General features: G+C 43.4%; 2 protein-coding genes across 3 annotated transcripts in view; both read left to right on the top strand.

The window, feature by feature from the left end:
• Positions 1–17,925: 17,925 nt before the first annotated feature.
• On the top strand, positions 17,926–18,450 carry LOC117057075 (60S ribosomal protein L26-like). The gene is given in 3 exon segments (XM_033167848.1): positions 17,926–18,076; positions 18,079–18,311; positions 18,314–18,450. Coding segments are annotated over 3 exon segments (435 nt in total). The 5' UTR covers positions 17,926–17,961; the 3' UTR covers positions 18,401–18,450.
• Positions 18,451–21,408: 2,958 nt separating this feature from the next.
• Positions 21,409–22,365, top strand: part of C13H15orf39 (chromosome 13 C15orf39 homolog) — a 41,287-nt gene continuing 40,330 nt past the window's right edge. For both annotated transcript variants that reach the window (XM_033167054.1, XM_033167056.1), the window contains exon 1: positions 21,409–22,001. The gene's annotated coding sequence lies outside the window, so the exon portion shown is untranslated. The remainder of the gene's footprint in view (positions 22,002–22,365) is intronic.

Genomic DNA, 22,365 nt, shown 5'->3' with positions numbered 1-22,365 from the left:
GCTATTGTGTACCCCATAAGGGAATAAGGGCAGATTTTTTTTCTTATAACATGTGCAACAATACATAAAAATTAGCATGCACACATTTTATGCAGATCTGTGTCTTCTTGTTTCATTTTTTGTGGGGGAGGGATGTGCTGTGTGAGTGACCACTTTGCCTGTCTACGCTGTCCCGGTCGCACTGGGTGGGGAAGGCTGCCCCCTCTGCTCCTCCGAGAGCTACACGACATTGACTGCTTTTCATTCTCTATCTAAATCATCAGAGTATCCACCCACCTCAAAATCAAAGCAAATTGATTCATTGATTCAACAGCTATCCTGTTCCAAAGCAAACTAAATAGCTCCAGCAGGTATTTGCTTACACATTCTGATAGGTTTGGATTCAGAGCTCTGGTTTCAGGGATGGTTGGCTCAGGCAGATTCCAGTTAGGTTCCTGGAAACTGAGGTCCCACCCCGAAAGATCAACAACTTCCAGTTGTTTTATAGCCACTTCCAGAAAGGTTGGCTCACTTTACCAGACTATATTTTGGGAGTCACCAAAGCCTGTTTTTGAACTGTGAAGTTTTTATCTGAGTTAGTCATTATAAGAATCTTTTTTAGCATATAAATTTTATTATTAATTTTGTTTTACAAAGAAAAAAATCTTGGTCCAACCATTGACAAAATTACAAAATAAAATTTGATACAATTTTGTTTGTATTTTGATCTCACATTCTTAATTGGTCCTGTGTCTTAATTGGTCCTGTGAAGAAAATACATTCAATAAGAAAAGAAAAGGGAGAGAAAAAGAACAAAAAAGAAAGAAAGAAAATATTTTCCATATACTCTTCACAAACTTAACCTATAATTTCTCAAATCTGACCTCCTGTCAAATCCCTTTGCATCTACTTTTCTTAATGTTGAATGTTTTCAAAACAGTAGGCCTTCATATATATTCTCCAATACATTCCTAGAATGTTACCTCCATAACTCTTTAACCTTCCTTTATCACTCAAAAGCTGGCATGGTAGCAAACCATTATTGCATTTTTGCACGTATCTCCTATATATATCCCATTTTCCACAAATTTTTGCTTGGTATTTCCTCTAAGATCGTTAGTTAAAAAGGCCATCTCAGCAAATTCTTGTAATTTACTTTGCCAGTCTGAAATTTTTGGCACTTCCTTATGTTTCCAGCATTTTGCCACTAATATTCGAGCCGCCGCAATTGCATACAGGAATACTTCTCTTAATTTGTTTGGTATTTCTTTATCTACTATACTTACGGTAGTAGAAATGTTTCTGGTCTTTTAATAAAAGATATCCCCATCATCTTTTTTAGTTCCTCATATACTCCCCCCCCCAAAATACCTTTATCTTTCCACACAACCACCACATGTGGATCATATCCCCATTCTTTACTCCACATCTCCAACACACATTTGCTAAGCTTTTACATTTTTGAAAGTCTGGAAGGCGTAAGGTACCACTGTGGTTCATTTTTAACATGTTTTCTCTTATATTATAATTGGCTGTAAATCTCAAATTGACCTTCCATAAGGTTTCCCAATCTTTAAACATAATTGGGTGTCCCACATCTTGTGCCCACTTGGTCATTGAATCGGTAACCATCTCGTTCATTACCTCGTAATCTAAGAGAAGTTTGTACATTCAGGAGATTATCTTGGTTTTACCGGTACTATTCAATACTCCCTTTCGAAATTGGAGGGCTCCCTTTTGAAACCAACCTGTTTATCTTGTTTATACACTTCAATGATTTGAAAATAATCCAACCAACTAGAAAGGTAATTTTTAATCTCTTCATATTTTTTCAATTTTTCCTCTTTTTCGATTAACAGTAAATTAATGTATCCACTTCTCTTTAATGTTGTTCTTTTTTTAACCGCAATTGCTTCAAAGGGGGAAATCCATCTTGGTGTTTTGGGTTCCAGGTATCTTTTATATTTATTCCACACCATATATAAAGCATTTCTTATTATATGATTTGAAAAGCTTCTATGTACTTTGGTTTTGCCGTAGTTAAGATAGGCGTGCCACCCAAAACGGGTGTCGTAACCTTCCAAGTCCAGAACATCCCAGTTTTGTAACATACACCAATCTTTCAGCCAGAGGAGGCAAGAGGCTTCATAATATATCTTCAGATCTGGTAAACCGTAACCACCTCTATCTGTGGTATTTATTAATATTTTGTGTTTTTTTCTTGGTCTTTTGCCCTTCCACAAAAATCTTGAAATTTCTTTTTGCCACTTTTCAGTATTACTGGTCTTTCCTATGACTGGCAACATTTGAAACAAAAAATAGCTTTGGCAAAACATTCATTTTGATTATCAAGATGAGGACCAAGAAGGATAAATTTAATCTGTTCCATGAATCCAGTTATCTTTTAATATCATTTCAGCATTTGGAGTAGTTGTCATTATATTAATATTCTTTGATGTTAACCATAGTCCTAGATATTTAATTTTGGGATGAGTTTTAATTTGTATTATATTTTCAAGTTCTTCTTTTTTGACCAGCGATAATTTTTTTTATAACAATCTTGTAAGATTTGGTACCTGAGCTGACTTGGTTTTCCTCTTCCCTTCCCATTCCCTTTTCATTTTGTGTTATGACTTTTTAGATTGTAAGCCCGAAGTAGGGACTGTTTTATTTCTTTTATTATTGGTATGTAAGCCACCCCAGGAGTGGGGTATAAATGCTCTGAATTCATGAATGATCCTGAGACTCTACACCACTGAATGTTCATAGACCTAAGCCCATGAATGACTTTTATACTACTTTGATAAATGACACTGACATCTAGAGGCTGTAATTCAAAAGTTGTTTCCATGCTGGGGTCCAATGGGACATCTGAGACAAGGGATGGATGGATGGATGGATGTGGCAATTTCAGTTTCTCAGTTTTCCAGTTTTACGTTCATGTCTCCATATTTCTGCTGCAATTCATGATTTATTTATTTTTATTTTTTAAATCCTCATTGACACTTTAGTGGAAATTTCTCCCAATGGGAACATTGATGTATGTAGAGTAATACATATTTTTGCAGGCAATTCTCCCTAATATAATGCATTCTTAAGGTGACTTCCACCCAATTTTAAACAACTCCTCACCCACAATAATACAACAACAGGACTTAACATGGACACTGGTACCAGAGCCTGCAATAAGCCCAGATGCCAACTTTGCTGCCACATAAACCCGGACAACACCATTACTGGCCCCAACAACATCAAACATACCATCTCAGGACTATTTAGTTGCTCATCTTCTAACATCAAATGCCAACAGTGCCCTTCAGCTCTCTATATTGGACAAACAGGCCAAACCCTACGCCAAAGGATAACTGGACATAAATCTGATATCAGGAATCACAAAACAGAGAAACCAGTAGGAGAACACTTCAGTCTCCCAGGGCATTCTATACAAGATCTCAAAGTAGCTGTCTTACTACAAAGGAATTTCAAAAATAGACTGGAAAGAGAAGTTGCTGAATTGGAACTAATTACCAAACTCAAAACCACGGAGAGACCTGGTCTGAACAAAGACATTGGATTCTTATCTCATTATACATAACAAAGCTATCTTTAGCCATCTCACCCCTTGCCTTTTCCTGTAAGACAAATTGCAGTCGTTAACAGTTGTCAACAGGTTTTCCACACCTATCAGCCTATCACCATTCCCACCACCCTTCTGAGTAATACCCCTCCCACTCCCCCTATATTAAGGATCTGGTGACTTCTGTTTCAGTGTATCTGAAGAGTGTGCATGCACACGAAAGCTCATACCAAGAACAAACTTAGTTGGTCTCTAAGGTGCTACTGGAAGGAATTTTTTAATTTTTAATTTTGTTTTTACTATGGCAGACCAACACGGCTACCTACCTGTAACTTTCTCTAATGTATGCATTTTCATGCACTTTGTTTGGAGAACAGCATTGCAAAATCTGGGGGAGTGAGAATTTTGAAAGTTAATTCCACTTCCTTTTGCACATAGGTACAAAAAGGGCAAATTAGGCAGCTTTTAAGTAAAATGCAAACCAAAAGCATATCCCCCCTCCCATTGGAGAATTCAAGAATAATATGTTTTGTGGAGACATGGCTTATTTAAATATGCCAATAGTTTCCATTTTCACAGATCTAGCTTGTAATAATATCACCTAACACTTGAAGGCCACTAAATTGAAAAAAGAAAAGATAGGTGCTTTTGTTTGAGAAAGAACAGAAAGAAATGCAATTTGCTGCAGGCCTTCTCTCCTTGCCCCACCTATGTTCTGGGGATATGAGATACTTTCTAAGAATGGGGAACGGCAGAAAGATTTTTATTCAATCATTCATTTTATTTGTATGCCCCTTTTGCACACACAGGGACACGGGTGGCGCTGTGGGTGAAATGGCATTTCCGTGCGCTGCTCTGGTTCACCAGAAGCGGTTTAGTCATGCTGGCCACATGACCCGGAAGCTGTATGCCGGCTCCCTTGGCCAGTAAAGCGAGATGAGCGCCACAACCCCAGAGTTGTCAGCGACTGGACCTAATGGTCAAGGGTTCTATATCGGCTCTTGGCAACCCCATAAGGGAAAAGGAGCAGGTTTTTTTTCTCATAACACTATAATTAAGTTATTCATTTACCAAAAAAAAAAAATACAATTCAAAAATATAGAATTCTCCAAATTCTCTGACTTCCACCCTCCCTTTTGTGGGGTCCACTAATAATCATTTTCACTGCATATCATATTATCTTCCATATACTCTTAAATCTCTATTTTCTCCTACGGTCCTCTTCACGTTGTGAGCGCTATTTCAATCCTGCTAATGTTTTTAACTGTTTACAATGTTCTGTCAAATATATTACAAATTTTCCCTAGTCTTTGTTGAAGTTTTATTGGCCTGATTCCTGATTTCTCCAGTTTTTGGACATCTCAGCATAGTCCATCAATTTTACTGTCCAGTCTTCTCTTGTAGGTATTATGCCCAAAATGTATTTTCTTTATCCCAGAGATTTAACTCAATAATTTCTGTCCATTTATGAATCACTTCCTGTAAAATGTCTCAAAGCTTAAGAAACAAACAAACAATAAATAAATAAATCAACAATGCAAATGCATATAATACAATGTTTGCATGTAAAAAAATACTATTTCAAAGCTACTTCAGTTACAGGCTGACACAGAGCTGCACTCAGAAGGCTTTTGTGAAAGAGGAATGTCTTTGCTAGGAGGCAGAAAGGCAGTTGAGATGGTGCCTGTCTGATATCTAGTGGGAGGGAGTTCCAAAGGTTAGGGGCTGCCACGCGAAAGCCTCGATTCCTTTCGCACATGGAATGGACTTCCTAATGAGATGACATCTGCAGAGCATCGTGAGCAGTTGGGTATCTGGTGGGTGATGTATCTTAGTACTGGCTTTGAACACCAGCACCAGTGCCTTGAACACAGCATGGTAGACGGTGCAATTATTTCAGTAGCTGTGTAACATTATAGCGATATCCTGCCCAGCGAGTTACTGCCTTTTGCACTAGTTGTGCTTCTAGAAATGGGAGCGTTTGTTCAATTCGGTAAAGCCTACTAACTGATCCGAAACATGTGCAAACTCTATGTGCAGGGACACTATGTATACAATTGGGAACCCTGCAGAAATGGGCCCTGATTGCATGAACAACCATTTATCTTCTACCTCTGCATACGTCACGTGAAGCAGCCTGTGACCCAAGACATATACTCGTGATTGTTAGACTTGCCCCATCATTATTGATTGTGCATGGCTCTCACGCAGCCAAAAAGAATTTATGGGAAGTTTTAAATCAAACACAGTTCTCTGCCAATCGAGTGCCGTTTCCCCATGACACTCTCATCTCCTTTCTCTCCTTTCGTCTCACCTCTACTGGTTTCTCCGTCCTTGAAGTTTAAAACTCAAGCATTCCTGCTACGAAAACAATAAGAATGCATCCGAGGTCAGGGCAAGAGCAGACATGCACCCAAGGAAGGAAGGAAAGAGGGTCAGGAAGGCGATGCAACAGTCAAAGGAACATTAGATACCTCCATACATCATGAGCAGGTTTAGGTTTGATGAGGCCCTAAGATACTAAAGGTAATGGGGCCCTTTATATTACCAGCTGTCCTTTGTCAACAACAAATTGTTGCTGTTTTTTGTGATGAATATATGCTATATGATATTTATGGACCTAATAGGTATCTAAAGCCATTTGCACATACAGAATGTAGCACCCTATATATAGAAATGAGCAAACCAGTGATATTTTAGGGAGCAGGCTAGCAGGCGGGGCCCATTACTTACATCACAGGAGCCTACACAATGCAAAACACTGTTGCTGTATGTAGGTTTTCTTTTATTTGTTTTTTTATCTTATATTGTGGAAATGTACATCCAGTTTTTTTCCCTTTACATTTTTGGGGCCCCCAAGAGAGTGGGGCCCTAAGCTATAGCTTGTTTAGCTCAGTGTTTTTCAACCTTTTTTGGGCAAAGGCACACTTGTTTCATGAAAAAAATCACGAGGCACACCACCATTAGAAAATGTTAAAAAATTTAACTCTGTGCCTATATTGGACTATATATAAAGTAATTCTCTTGAATAGGAATCAAATAAACAAATTTTTTCCCATGGCACACCAGGCAACATCTCGCGGCACACTAGTGTGCCGCGGAACAGTGGTTGAAAAACACTGGTTTAGCTTATATGTAAATCCGGCACTGATCATGAGTATTATTCTTTCAAAAAATGAACTTACAGATTGCAAGGCTCAATAAAGCCTTGAGCTAATTCTCTGTATTCATGAAAGCCTCCTTTGCACACTTACCTAGAGGTGAGCCTAGGTGAATACAGTGGGACTTGCTCTAGAGTAAACATGCATAGATAGGATCACACTCTAGGGCAAAGGTGGCAGACCTGTAGCTCTCCAGATGTCGTTGGATTACAACTCCCATCAGCCCAGCCAACCATCAGGGGTGCTGGCAGCTGGAGTTGAAGAACATCTGGAGGCCTAGAGGTTCACCATCCCTGTGGTAATGCTTTGAGGTTTAATATCCTTCACCTATCCCAGCTGTATCGGGGACAGGCCATATTTTCTGGTTGCTGCTCTTAGTTGATATAGAAATTGCACACACATCCACATGCAAATTATTCCTATGGACACATGCAGATAAATGTGCTCGCAACAGCCATTCTGAGGGGTCAACTCTGCCAACATTCACAGCTCCCCCCACCCCCATCCAAATGGTGCAAATGTCTCGGCAGGCCTGTGAACAGCATCTTGGTAGCCGAGATGACCCCGGGACTAATTGGTGGAAGATGTAAAATGAGATCATATATGCTTGCTTTGAAGCTTTGAAGTTTTGAGTTTTGGTTTTAGTTGGGAGAGGGGAGGCTTCTCGCTGCCTGCCAGCTACTACTCCCTATCTGAGAGATGGATGGGAATGTCAAACAGGCCTTTCAGCCAGGGGTGGTTAATTGGGTTATTGTTGCCAGCTAACTTAGCTTGCTTTTCATATAAGTAACGCTTAACATATTGGCCTCTCATGCTTACTGTTTCGGTGTCTGAGTCTGTAAGTCAGCTAGGTCACTGGCATTGCATCACAGGTTTTCGCCTTTTCATAACAAAGCACTAGAATTAATCACTCTGCCGTTTTTGAAACAAAATTGGAAATTGATTCCAGTAGCACCTTAGAGACCAACTGAGTTTGTTCTTGGTATGAGCTTTCGTGTGCATGCACACGAAAGCTCATACCAAGAACAAACTCAGTTGGTCTCTAAGGTGCTACTGGAAACAATTTCCAATTTTGTTTCGACTATGGCAGACCAACACGGCTACCCACCTGTAACTGGAACTATCTTCCGTTTTTTGACATCTTTCTTTGGAACCCCTGCACTAAACCAGTTGCACAGCCCCTCCTTTGGGCCCGTGGATCAGGACCATACAGAGGTGCAGACGGTCCCTCTGCACACCTAGCCTGGGGCCCCATTATCACAGCTGGAGAAGCAGAGGGGTATATATTGGGGTATAAAAGCAGAGAGTTAAGTGATTGTGGCAGGAAGGCGAAGAATGGCAGTGAAGGTAAGGACTAGGGTTTGGAGGGTCAAGAGGCCAGATTTATTTATTAAGACTATTCCTACCATGCCGATTTACAATTGTTTGCAATAATATCCCCCCCCCCTCGCATGCACGCACAAACCCACACCACCTGGCCCCCACTGATGGGTGAGGCCAGAAATTTTCAGGGAGGCATGTTCTGGCACGGGGGGTGGGGGTGGAGAGCAGGCAGGGGCGGCACTGGCGCACATCCCGGGAGCATAGCGTGCCACCTGTGGGGACATGGTGCCCAGTGCGGGTGGGAGGGCGGTGCGCTCCCTCCGCACTCCTCTTCCTCTGCCAGTGGCTCTACCACGGAGCTGGGGCCACCCTCCTCCTCAAACCGCAGCCCTTCCCAGGTCAGCTGGAGAGAAGTGGCATGCTCCCAGCAGCTGTTCCTTCTCTGACTGATGGATGGGAACAAGCAGGTCTCCCACACGCTGTGATGTACCTTCTGAGAGGAAAGAGGTGCCCTCTCCCAAAGGTTGGTGGCAAAGGCCGAATTGTGCTTCCCTGCTGCTCTGAGCTCCCAGGGCAAAATTGATTTCATTCTCCAATTGAGCCAACTAATGTTCCATTTAATTAAATGTTCTGTTTAATTGTTGCATTGCAACACGTGGGTAAAATTGCACTGCACTGCAGCAAGTTATTTCCTGAAGTGGCAAGTGGGCACATCTTGTCTCTAGTACAGGGGTGGGGCTGCATTCTCCACTGGGCGACATTTGGGGTGGGCACATGCCAGGGGCAAAGCAATAAATGTGAATTTTACTATTGTGCAGTAGGCGAGTTTCTACATCCGCTCACCCTGGCCCCATCTTCCATCCCAGCAAGCAAGAATCATTGTCTGCTTTCAAGGGCACCTTCCAGACAGGCACAAAGAAGATGTGAAGTTGGGCCCATGTATCATGAGGCAGGGAACCTTAAAAGGAGGAAACCCCATAATTACGCTCTATGGAAAGACCTCTGGGTGACTTAATGTATCGGACGAAAAATCCAGTGAAGGGGAAAAGTGATAACACATGTCAGAAATGCTGACCCTCTCAGGGAGAAAACTCATTATAAGGAGGAGGAATAGGAATGAAGTTACAGCTGACATAATGTAGGTTAAGCAAAGTGTGAAAGTGTTAAGTAGATGATAGCAGGAATACTATGTTACTGTGAGTTTGGGATGTCGGCTTGGATGCCATCCATGGGGGGGGGCATTCCAGTGTGGTGTAGTGGTTAAGAGCGGTAGACTCGTTATATGGGGAACTGGGTTCGTGTCTCCGCTCCTCCACATGCAGCTGCTGGGTGACCTTGGTCTAGTCACACTTCTTTGAAGTCTCTCAGAGTGTTTGTTGTGGGGGAGGAAGGGAAAGGAGAATGTGAGCCACTTTGAGACTCCTTCGGATATCAAATCCAAACTCTCCTCCTCCTCCTCCTCCTCCTCCTCCTCCTCTTCTTCTTCTTCTTCTTCTTCTTCTTCTTCTTCTTCTCTTCTTCTTCCAGGCCTGAGAGTCTGTATCCAGTAAGGGTTAGAATCTAGAAGAAGCAGCTGTTGAACCAGTCAAACCAGTCATTTCATAAGGTTATGACCTTTGCTGACCAGTAAAGTCCTTTCATTTGCATCACAAAGTGTGAGCTAAGTGGTGGTGTTCTCTCATAGCCTCCAATGTCTCTCCATTGAAAATAGGGTCATCCTAATACTACTACTACTAGTAGTAGTAGCAGTAATAATAATAATAATAATAATAATATAGTTGTTGTTATTATTATTATTATTATTATTATTATTATTATTATTATTATTAATGTTTATGCCTAGCCATAAACATTAAAAACTTCCCTTTACAGGGCTGCCTTCAGATGTCTTCTAAAGGTTGTATAGTTGCTTATCTTCTTGGCCTGGGGGTTGCATGACTCCATACCCTCCAACACTTCTCTGAAGAAAATAGGGACGTCCTAAGGAAAAGCAGGACATTCTGGGATCAAATCAGAACCAGGATGGCTTCTGTAAATCCGGGACAGTCCCTGGAAAATAGGGACACTTGGATGGTCTGTTTTCTAAGAAGGCAGTAGGCATGTCCTCACTACTGTTCCTCACCTGACTAGATGCAACATCATCCTAGGTTGGGGAACAAGAGGCCAAGGAGGGTTTTTTGTGTGAGTGTGAATTTTGGCTGACGCTGGAAGTGGGAGAGACAGAGGCATGTCTTGCTCTGTGCTGGATCCAAAGCTGAGACTTGAGGTTTTCCTGGATACTACCGGTAATGGGGAGGCAAGATCTGTGTGAATGCTGTGAGCCCCCCACCCCACCCCATCCCACAGATGTGGGGAAACCCCACTCGCACAGCTGAGTCCGTTTACTCACTAGCAAGGACGAGGGACATTTGATAATTCATTAACAAAACAAAGTTTGATTTCTTACTTGAGCAAGGTTACAGCAAGCAATTGGGGACTCATTAGAAAGTGGAACCTCGACCTTAGTTTCCACCCAGTGGCAATACAGGTCAGAAATTCAACACATTCAACACACCGGAGGTATGGTCTAACTGTCACCCTAACCACAAAGGCAGGTGTTTTCACACTTGAGCTATAGTATCTAGGCATTTTCCTGTTTACACATCCAAAGGTTAAGCCCTTGCAAGCTTCCATAACTTCCCTTTATACACAAATCTGTTCTTTATTTGTTCCTCTCTTTAGGTTGCGTTACAGCATGATTAAAACAAAAATTATGTTACACCAAAATGGCGTCTGTTTGGTTCAGGGTGGCGTTAGTCTGGCATTCAAGCCATTAACCCTGTACTCAGATTGTTGTTGTTGTTGTTGTTGTTCAGTCGTTCAGTCGTGTCCGACTCTTCGTGACCCCATGGACCAGAGCACGCCAGGCACGCCTATCCTTCACTGCCTCTCGCAGTTTGGCCAAACTCATGTTAGTAGCTTCGAGAACACTGTCCACCATCTCATCCTCTGTCGTCCCCTTCTCCTTGTGCCCTCCACTTTCCCAACATCAGGGTCTTTTCCAGGGAGTCTTCCTTCTCATGAGGTGGCCAAAGTATTGGAGCCTCAACTTCAGGATCTGTCCTTCTAGTGAGCACTCAGGGCTGATTTCTTTAAGAATGGATAGGTTTGATCTTCTTGCAGTCCATGGGACTCTCAAGAGTCTCCTCCAGCACCATAATTCAAAAGCATCAATTCTTCGGCGATCAGCCTTCTTTATGGTCCAGCTCTTACTCCGTACATTACTAGTGGGAAAACCATAGCTTTAACTATACGTACCTTTGTCAGCAAGGTTTGTATATATGTGTAATATGTGTAAATAAATCCACCATAATGTTCATTTGTCTTCATTCCACGAAAACCAAAACCTGGGTGACTGCTGCACCCCTGAGTTGTTAGGATATTGTTGTTAGGATTCTTAGCATTTATTAGTTGCTTTTTTCATGTAAGCAAAGTGAAATGTCTCAAGAGAATACCATACTGAATGACATAAGAGTAGCAAAAACATTGTATCAAGCCTGGGCACATCTGGAGACAAATTATAGCAAGGCATACTGTGTGTCTGCCATGGTGAGAGCAGGAAGGCATGGGTTGATCACAAGGGTCCGGCACACCCGATCATTTTGGCATGGAATTTGGCAAGCTCACCAAGGAATTTGGCAAGCTAGCCTGGACAACAAGCCTAGCCTAGTAAGGTTCGTGCTGGATTAGAATGAGACCATATCAACTCTTTGCTTAGGATGTGTGTGGGATAAAATTAGGAATGGAAGGATCTGTCCATTTCGGAGCTCTCGCTTCTCGTTTTTTTTCCAATTTAAAATTCAATTCTCTATTTTTCAGCAGCAATTAGTGATTAAATAACATCTCGTGGCAATCCACCAGCGTTTTAGTGCAAGTTTTTCTTAATAAACAAATGGCAAGAAACCAATCTTTTAGTGCACCTTGGAACTCCTTGCTTATTGGCAGCTGTTGATTACTGTATATTGGTTTCTCAAATCTTGTAAGGTTTTGCTGTGGGTTAAACCACAGAGTCTAGGGCTTGCTGATCAGAAGGTTGGCGGTTCGAATCCCTGCCACAGGGTGAGCTCCCGTTGCTTGGTCCCAGCTCCTGCCCACCTAGCAGTTCGAAAGCACGTCAAATGCAAGTAGATAAATAGGTACCACTCTGGCGGGAAGGTAAACGGCGTTTCCATGCGCTGCTCTGGTTCGCCAGAAGTGGCTTTGTCATGCTGGCCACATGACCCGGAAGCTGTCTGTGGACAAACGGCAGCTCCCTCGGCCTATAGAGCGAGATGAGCGCCGCAACCCCAGAGTCGGACACGACTGGACCTGATGGTCAGGGGTCCCTTTATCATTTTACCTTTCAAGGTTAGTGTGCCTGGTTAGTGTGCCTGATCATGCTAAATGAGGATGTTTTTCAGCCACCAGTCACCACTAGTATTTCTTTTTATGAATGGATGAGATGAGAGACACAGAATGCCTTTTCTATGCTTTATTCACTCTTTCGTTTGTCAGCACATACAACTCATATATGCAGTGAATCATTTCAATTATTGGGAAGGGAAATAAGATTGGTTCTATTCTCATTTGAAGGAAAATCTATCAAATTTGCACTTGGTGAAATAATGCGACAACCAAAACACAACCATCCTTCAAATATCGTATCCAGATTTCGAGATGTGGTTCTCCAACCAAACAGTGTTTAAAAAATGCACATATTAGAGGGAAGGGTGCATAAAAGAAAGCTACTAGTGAAAAATGCACTATATTAAGGGAAATTGCTTGCAAAAATGTGCATCTTAGTCAGAACTACATACCACGTGTGCCTTCTTGAGGTCCTTGGGCCAAAGGCATGCAAAAATAATAATAATGGAATAAATAAATAAAACTGACAGTCGATGTATAGCAGAGCTGCTTTGGTGTAGAAATTGCACAGGAACCCTTAGCCACAGGAATGGAGATAACTACCACTGCAAATGCAGCTGTTTCATTAACCTGATCCCGGCTGATTTCAAAAGCGAAAGCTGGAGTGCTCCCACACAAGGCATTTTTCTACAGAGCTTGTGGTTTCTACAGGCAGATTTGATGCCTTATCACAGACTTGATCTGAGGCTTGTCTCACATGACATGAATTGCAGTTCTGCTGGGCTGATGCAGAGATAAGGGGGTTAATCCTTAGGAGTTTAGCAACGACTGTGTACAGTACTCACATAAACAATGCTAGGTGGTTTTTGTTTCAAATTAGAAACTGCTCCCACTAAAAAGGTGCACTGATTTCTACACAAACGCACAACCGTTTCTCAGGATCTCAGGACCAAGGGCCAAATATGGCCCCCATCACAGTCATCCCTCTTGGCCCTCAGGATTCTCCTCATGATAAAACTCTTCCCTGGGCTCTGCAGCATCCTCAAATGCTTTTGCCTGGCCAGAAATGTGTGTTTGGATTGTGATAATGTGTCAGGGCAGGTGTCAGGAACAGGTCAGCAGTAGCTCACATGGTGCCGGTGAAGTTAACTCTCTTTACTCAAAGAAACAAAACAGTTCAGAAGCAACCCTTCCCCGTAGATCTTGCCCCAATGATGTAGTTGTGAGCACTTTCCCACAGCAAATTAAGTCTCCTCCTGCCCTGGCTCCTTTCATTCATTCTGCAGGTATGTGTGCTCCAAAATTCTTTACTTGGCCTATGCTTTGCTCTTTCCCTTTAGGGTAAGGACAATTAGGAGGTGGGCAGTATGCAAGCATTGGTTAACAATGGACAAGCGTTTTCTGGAAGTGAGCAATTGTGTCAATAATGGAAAGGTATTCAGTAAAGAGAAATCACTTGACACCCCTTGGCTGCCAATGCATATTTTGGAACAATGATTCTATTTTCATACAAAATGAAGTCGTTTGCCTAGTTTTTGGAGAAGACCTTTGCATGCAAAACAAGGTCAGAAATACAAGCAGGTGACCCCTCTGTCCCTCCCTCCCCAAGGGCCTTGGGGCTTTGCTTTTAATAATTGCATGGGAGACCACCATTCAACAAATGCAGCTTTTTCCAACTGGAAGATGAGAAGACCTTCTCCTTGTCAATTTCATCTTATCACACAGCTGCCAAGGATCTGACAAGGTAAGAAAAGATGACAATGGGCAGGTTGGAGGCCATTGAAGATGTACGTCAGGATAATCAGGGGTGCTTCCAAGAATAAGATCAAAAACTGCATGATGAGTTATGCAGTGCAATGTTGTTGGATTCCCAACCCTCATCAGCTTGAGCCAGCATGACCAATGGCCAGGGATGATGGAGACTGTATTTCGACAACAGCCCCAGGACCACAAGTTCCTCATCCCTGGTGCAGCAGTTCCATTTTCACAAGAGGCCCAGGTTCAAATTCCTGATGAGCTGTGAGATAGATCTCTGGCCAGCTACACCCACTAAGCCCAAGTTACCTCCCAGGGTTGATGGATGGGCAATGGGATCATGTGTGCTGCTGCCTTCTTTGAAAGGTAGGATACATATCTGATACATTTAATTAGCACCTGTATTTTTACAGGTGAGGGATGTTAAGGCTGAGAAACAACTTCAAGCAACTGGAGCAAGGCAGGGTCTAGCAGAGCTCATTTGGTCTCAACTTGCAGTTATAGTTGCTATTGACAAAAAGCCCTGCTGACCTTCTAGTTAAGTGTAATCTGTTTACGCATGAAGCTCACTGGGTGACCTTGGGACGGTCGCTTCCTTTCAGGTTAGCTTCCTTCAGAGAGGAAAGGAAAATGTTTCAGCAAAAGGACCATAGATCAGTAGTAGAGAATATGCTTTGCGGGGGAAATGTTCCAGGTTCAACCCCTGGCATCTCCAGGTATGGCTGAGGAAGACCCATCCATGAAACCCTGGAGAGTATTCATTGCAGAGCAAAACAAGAGAACCTGTGGCCTTCCAGATACTGCTGGACTACAATGTCCACCATCCTAACCATTTGCAACACTGGCTTGGACTGGTGGGAGTTGCAGTCCAACATCTGCAGGGCTTAGCTCTGCCCTAGCAGAGATGCCCTTTCAGCCCATCACTGCAAATGGAGGCAGGAGTTAGATTAAGCCAGTTGGTTTTAACAAGCTCTAGTAGGCAATAGGGAATACGCTGCTAGGGAAATGCTCCTGAAGGAGGATCATGAATTGTCGAGAGTTGGCAGGCACCCTGAGGATCATCTAGTCCAACCCCCTCCAATGCAGGAATCTCAACTAAAGCATCCATGACAGATGGCCATCCAATCTCTACTCAAAAACCTCCAAGAAAGGAAAGTCCACAACCTCCTGGGAGAGACCGTTCCACTGTCGAACAGCTCTTAGAGAAGAGCTGTTGATGGTTCCCTTCTCCATGCAAGGCATAAGAACCTAGATATCTGGTCAGCCCCCACCCTCTCTCTCTCTCTCTCTCTCTCTCTCCTCTCCCTCTCTCCTCCTCTCTCCTCTCTCCTCCTCTCGTCATCCTTCTCTCTCTCTTCTCTCTCTCTCTCTCCTTGCTGTTGTGGAGGTGTTTTGCTTGCTTCTGTTCAGGCTTTCACGCTTTCCCTACCCATGGGTCTTGTTAGGTGAAACTTTCCATCTGAGCTGGCAACTCATCAAAAGCCAGAAGGTTCTTGCATCATTCGCTGAAGTCTCCCTTGTTGTCAAAGGTTGGCAAGGGAGGGGAGGAAGGAAGGAAGGAAGGAAGGGGAGGGAAGGAGGAACAACAGGAGAGGAGGGGGAATGCCTTATTCTACAGTTCGGCTGGCTGGATTTTTTCTTCAAGGGCATCTGGTGGAAAGATGAGTCAGTCTCTCTCTCCCTCTCTCCTTCTCTCTGGTAGGTAGGTAGGTATGTTTATTTCGGCCATGTGGCCCATATCACATCGTAAAACACATTCATCATAATACACACAGAGTAAAACAATTTAACAAATTTAAACAATACAGTATGAAAACAATTTTAAAACAACCCATTTACACCCTTCCATCTAAGTCACACTGAGATCTGAGTAGTCCAACTGAACTAGTTTTTTTTAATTAAAATAAAAATCTGTTAAAATTAATTTATCAGCTATTTTATTGCCCCAATAACAGGTCTTAATTATTTTCTGCATTGTCATAAATGGGAAGAGAACCATTCCTCTTCTTTGTAAATAGCACATTAGTCAAAAACCTAGCAACCATATGGGTTCTATTTGGTTCCTCGTCATTTAATAAGAAATTAATTTAGCATCCTGAGTTTCTCCTTCTCTCTGATAAAGTCTGGAATCCAGGAATGGGGAAGCTCAGGCCCAGGTGGGGCTCCCCAGGCTACACTTCACCCCCAGTTGCAGCTTCCTCAAGTATTTTTGCTAGGCTGGAGATGCTAGGGACTCAACCTGCGACCTTCTGCATTCAAGGCAGCTGCTCTAACCACTGAGAAACATCCCTTCTCTCTTTTTAATAATAATTTTTATTAAATTTTACATACATTCTTTTAGTTACAGGTGGGTAGTCGTGTTGGTCTGCCATAGTCAAAACAAAATAGAAAATTCTCTCCAGTAGCACCTTAGAGACCAACTGAGTTTGTTCTTGGTATGAGCTTTCATGTGCATGCACACTTCTTCAGATACACTGAAACAGAAGTCACCAGACCCTTAAATATAGTGAGGGAGTGGGGAGGGGTATTACTCAGAAGGGTGGTGGGAATGGGTGATCAGCTGATAGGTGTGGAAAACCTGTTGACGACTCTAAACGGCTGCAATTAGTCTTGCAGGGAAAGGCAAGGGGTGATACATTCTTTTAAACACCCATTAATATCATCTCTTATACATATTTTTGACTTCCACCATCCACTTCTCAAGATTTTCAAATTTCCTAATTTCTTCTTCTATTTCCAATTTCGCAATTACTTTTTATCACAATAATTAATTTATACCTTCCAAAATTGTCTCCGTAATATTTCCTAAAATTAACCTTACAAAACTTCTTGCAAACCTACTAGCATGATTTGTTGTTACAGTTGTCTTTCAAGTATTGAAACAGCCCTTCTCAAAGGCTCAAGTGGACTGTCTTATCTCGATGTCAAGATGAGCTTCACCAGTCAGTGTTACGCCAGACAAACAGAACCAGGTTTCAGGGGGCCCTGGCAGTATGTCCTCTGGTGAGCTCCCTCCTCTATCCATGGGCCCTGATGGACTTCCCAGGTTGTGATGGCAGCACTGGGAAGGAGGTTTTGGCCATCCCTTTCATTTCCCACAATGCCCTGGAAGTCAGGGTACACAGATCTAGTTGCCTGCCTATGCTTGAAGCACCAGGCTGGGGGTACAAATAAAAATAAAATAAATAAAATAAAATAAAATAAAATAAAAAATAAGATTATAATATAATATAATATAATATAATATATAATAATATAATATAATATAATATAATAATAATTAATAATATAATATAATATAGGAGGCCTCAGGCAAGCACCAGCGGTCGGCCCTGCAGGATGCTGGGGCCCTGGCAAGGGTGACAGATGCTGACACCAGCCTTGAGATCAACCCTCTGTTGAAATACAGATTCAGACTGACTCTTCCTCTTTTTCTGGCAATTTGGCAATTATGAGGGAGAATGACTGTGCCTTTGTGGGTCCCCCTTCCTTATTTAAAGTTGGCTTCTTAGAAATTGGACAGTGAACATGATCGAGGACGTGGAACAACTCCTGCAATGAGGAAAGGTGACAGAGTCTGGGGCTTTTAAGATAGCAGTCTGTGTCTTTATTGGATTTGCAGTCGTTTTCACATATGAAATGGTTTTAGTAGTTTGCATATATGGAGTTGTTTCCAGCTGCTGATGTTTTTACTGTGAATCCCTTCAGGTTATTCTGTGGAAAGTGATTCATAACCAGGATCAAGCTTTCCGGGCGGCCATAGCCGAGGCAGCAGAGGTCAAAATGAAGTTCAATCCATTTGTGACCTCAGACCGCAGCAAGAACCGCAAACGGCACTTCAATGTGCCATCTCACATTCGCAGGAAGATCATGTATTCTCCCCTTCCCAAGGAGTTGAGGAGAAATGCAATGTCCGTTCTATGCCCATCCGAAAGGATGACGAAGTCCAAGTCGTCCGGGGTCATTACAAAGGGCAACGGATTGGCAAGGTAGTCAAGGTATACAGAAAGAAGTATGACATCTACATCGAACGCGTACAGCGTGAGAAAGCCAATGGCACAACGGTACACGTCGGCATTCACCCTAGCAAGGTGGTGATTACAAAACTAAAGCTGGACAAGGATCGTAAGAAAATATATTGGAACGTAAAGCAAAGTCTCGCCAAGTTGGCAAAGAGAAAGGAAAGTACAAGGAGGAAACAATTGAGAAGATGCAAGAGTAAAATGGACTCATATTTGTGAAAACCATTAAAGTTTCAATAAAATCTAAAAATATAATAATAATAATACCAGGATCAAATCAATCAATCAATCAATCAATCAATCAATCATCGTGTGTGGGTTGGAGAAAGGGCATAGAGGGAAGTTTTTTTTTTATCTTTCCCTCATAATATTAGAACTAAGGGTCTCTCAATGAAGCTGAAGGGGAGGAGATGCAGGACAGGCCAAAGGAAGGATTGGACAATACTGCACTGCAGAATATGGAATTCTCCCCAAAGGGATGCAGTGATGGTCACCAATTTGAGCAGTTTTACAAGGAGATTAGGCAGATTTAAGGAGGATTAGGCTACCAGAGGCGTTATGTCTATGAAAGGCAGCTGCAGGCAGAACCTCAAACCAAGAAGCCAATGTGGCCCTCTGGGAATCTCTGTCTGGCCCTTCAAACTCTCAATATATCCCTCATTGGCCTTACTTCCCACCCTCTTTGGATGTTTGGCTGGCTGGAAGGTTCCTTGAACTCCGACGATGACTCTGGCTTGCCTGGATGGGCAACGGAGATGGGCGCTTGAGCCTGAGCCTCCGGATCTCAAGTAAAACTCATATCTGCTACTCTACCCTCTCTTGCTTCGGGCTCTGTGCACCATGCGCACGTGGTCCCTGGAAGGTAGATGTAATACCTTCCAGAAAGCAATGTAGCCCTTGGGTTAAAAAAGGACTCCCCTTCCTGGACAATTCAAAGGACTCAGTTTGGTTATTGAAACAACGCCTCTCTGCCCTCATATGAACCAGCTGCTGTCATGCATTGCTTGTCGAGGAGGCGCAGATCCACGCTCCACTGCCATGCAAGGTGTGGCTGGGGGGGGCCATGCAGTTGAGGGCCTTCTTGGTGGTGGTGCCCAGGCTGCAGAATTGTCTACCACGTGGGGAGATGCAGAGAGTCTTCCTTTAGGGCAGGTTTAGGCAACTCAGCCCTCCAGATGTTTTGGGACTACAACTCCCATCATCCCTAACTAACAGGACCAGTGGTCAGGGATGATGGGAATTGTAGTCCCAAAACATCTGGAGGGCCGAGTTTGCCTATGCCTGTTTTAGGGCATCCATGAAAACACAATGCTATTTAGAAATGCCTTTTGTACAACAGTTTAACGGGCAATGCTGTCGGCGGTTAATCCCTGGCTTCTGTTTTTATAGTTCGTGTTTTATTGTCTTGATGTCAGATGTTATCACCTGTGGCTTTCTACCTTTAGGATGGAAAGGCAGGATATACCTATTTTTAATAAATAGATAAGACGCAAGGGCAAATATACACTTATTACACAATAAACTGATCACCTAGAAATATGTGATGATGTAGAACAGGCAATGACTTCTCAGAAGGAAGGACCCTGGGGAAGAAGGCTGATCACCGAAGAATTGATGCTTTTGAATTATGGTGCTGGAGGAGACTCTTGAGAGTCCCATGGACTGCAAAAAGACCAAACTTATCCATCCTTAAAGAAATCAGCCCTGAGTGCTCACTGGAAGGGCAGATCCTGAAGTTGAGGCTCCAGTACTTTGGCCACCTCATGAGAAGAGAAGACTCCCTGGAAAAGACCCTGATGTTGGGAAAGATGGAGGGCACAAGGAGAAGGGGACGACAGAGGATGACAGAGGATGAGATGGTTGGACAGTGTTCTCGAAGCAACTGGCATGAGTTTGGCTAAACTGCGAGGGCAGTGGAGGATAGGTGTGCCTGGCGTGCTCTGGTCCATGGGGTCACGAAGAGTCTGACACGACTGAACAACAACAAGTGCCCCCCATGTTCCTTTAATTGTCAGACAGTTACCATACTTTAGTTTCCCCCCCCCCTCCTGATTGGGGAGGAGTTCTTAAAGCTGTAACAACTGAATTCTGATGTCATTCTAACCCAGGTTTCACAAAGTTTCACTGGGGTTGGTTGTGAACTCCCAATTGGAAAACTGCGATATAAAGCTGTGACTTTGCACATGCATATCTGGAAATAAAGGTGAGATTTGACCCTCTATGATCTGCTTTGGGACCTGAGGTGTTAACAGTGGTGGGAGCCTCTGCATGTTTCCTTGTGTTCAGTGGGGCTTACTCCCAGGAGGAACTAACAAGGACTGCAGCCTCAGAGTAGGGAGACCTGCTTAGACACAGCCAGGATTTTTTTTTTTTTTGGGGGGGGGAGAACGCCCACCTGTCATTATCTGTCTAGCAGATTCAGAATAAAACTGCCTCAACCACAGTTGTTTTAAATTACTTTCTTTTGACCCCAAGTGCTCAGAGAAACCTGTCAAAATCTTCCTACAATTTCTACTTTTAGTTAAGTATATTTATTTATTTCTGATTTTTTTTGGGGGGGGAGCAGCTGCCCCCCCCGCCTATGCCCATGAGTACCTATATCACAGGACAGGAACCCTACTTCCTTGAGAGTAGACCCCACTGAATTCAGCAGCACTACTTCCAACTGGTTAGGATCAGAGTCTTGGCTCCTTCTTTCCAAAAGCTAAAGTAAGTGTGGGGAGACAGACAGCTGGGCCTTTTCTCTCACATTCCAAGAACTGCCTACCTGGCAGGGTTGTTGTGAGAATAAGGGAGGGGAGGTCTACATAGGTATGTTCCTTGGAGTTGAGCTGTGATTCTTGCATTCTGGGGGTTGGGCTAGAATATGATGTCCCTTCCAGCTCCATGATTCTATGAGCTCCTTGTTGAAAGGAATTGAATGAGCAACAACAAGAAGTAAATCAAAAAGGGTAATAATAATAATAATAATAATAATAATAATAATATGGTGGTGATGATGCACAGGACTTGGTTCCACGTGCATGATCTTACTGGCTTCTTTTCTGTCTTTGCGAACTTTCTAACCTCTTTTTTCCGCCTGTTGATGCAACCTCTCCGCGTGGGATCCGATTGGCTCGGCTCGTCCCGAATCCGGATTACGCGGAAGGTTGCCATCACATTTCAGCCTCGCCGGCTCCTCCCTTCCCCCTCGCGCACCCTCCTCATCCTCTGGACTCCCCTTCGCTCCTTCCTCCTCCCGCGAGGCGGGAGGGACCGGAGAGACACAGGCACACACAGAGATCCTTTCAGATGACTGAAGCAGCAGCGGCTCCGGATCAAGCTCTCGTCGCTTCCTTTCTGCAAAGTGGTGTTTTTTTGTTTTGGCGCGTGGAGAACCAACGGGGGAGGGCGAGGAAAAAGAAGTCCAGACAAGAGTTTCTAGGCCTGGGCAACTCGGATTTGAGTTTTCCCTTTTTTAAAAAGGAGAAGGAGGAAGAAGGGAAATCAGTCCGGATCAGCGCTCGCTACGGATCTGGAACCTCTATTTGCTGCCTGCCTCTTTTAGGCACCCGGAGTTTGTTCGGCCAGCTCGGATCCGAGTGCGCCCTGCTTTTGCAACTTGTACCTCCTGCGAGGCTGCCTTTTTCTATTTCTATTTTCTTTTTTTAAATAGAGAAACCATCTCGTCCTCCGCTACCACTTGCTCCCCTCCCCACGAGCCTCCCGGAGCGATTCCCCACCCTATCGGGGGACTAAGATGCGCTTGTGGGGGCAGCCTTACCTGCGGGGAGCGACGGAGTCCGACCCCGGCAGCTCCAGGTAAGATCGGTTTCTCTCCGCGCAAGATTTAAGCCCGCTTTCCAGCGATGGAGAAACGGCGGCTGCCTCAAACCTGCCCTTTGAAGGGGCGCTGGAATCATAAAATTGTACAGTTGGAAAGGGGTCCCGGGTTCATCTAGTCCAACCCCGTGCAATGAAGGAATCTCAACTCGATCATACATGGAGGATCGTGGCTATATTATTATTAATTATTATTATTATTATTAATTGAATTTATATATTGCCCTAGACCTGGAGGTCTCAGGGCTGTTCACAGAAAATAAATAAATCTGGCTGGGTTTTCCTCTCTGGGTGGCTTACAGCACATTAAAAATGGTAAAACATTAGACATAAAAAATATCCC

This window comes from Lacerta agilis, chromosome 13 (assembly GCF_009819535.1).
Source record: "Lacerta agilis isolate rLacAgi1 chromosome 13, rLacAgi1.pri, whole genome shotgun sequence".
In the NCBI taxonomy this organism is placed as follows: domain Eukaryota; kingdom Metazoa; phylum Chordata; class Lepidosauria; order Squamata; family Lacertidae; genus Lacerta; species Lacerta agilis.
This window is presented reverse-complemented; position numbering and strand designations above follow the sequence as displayed.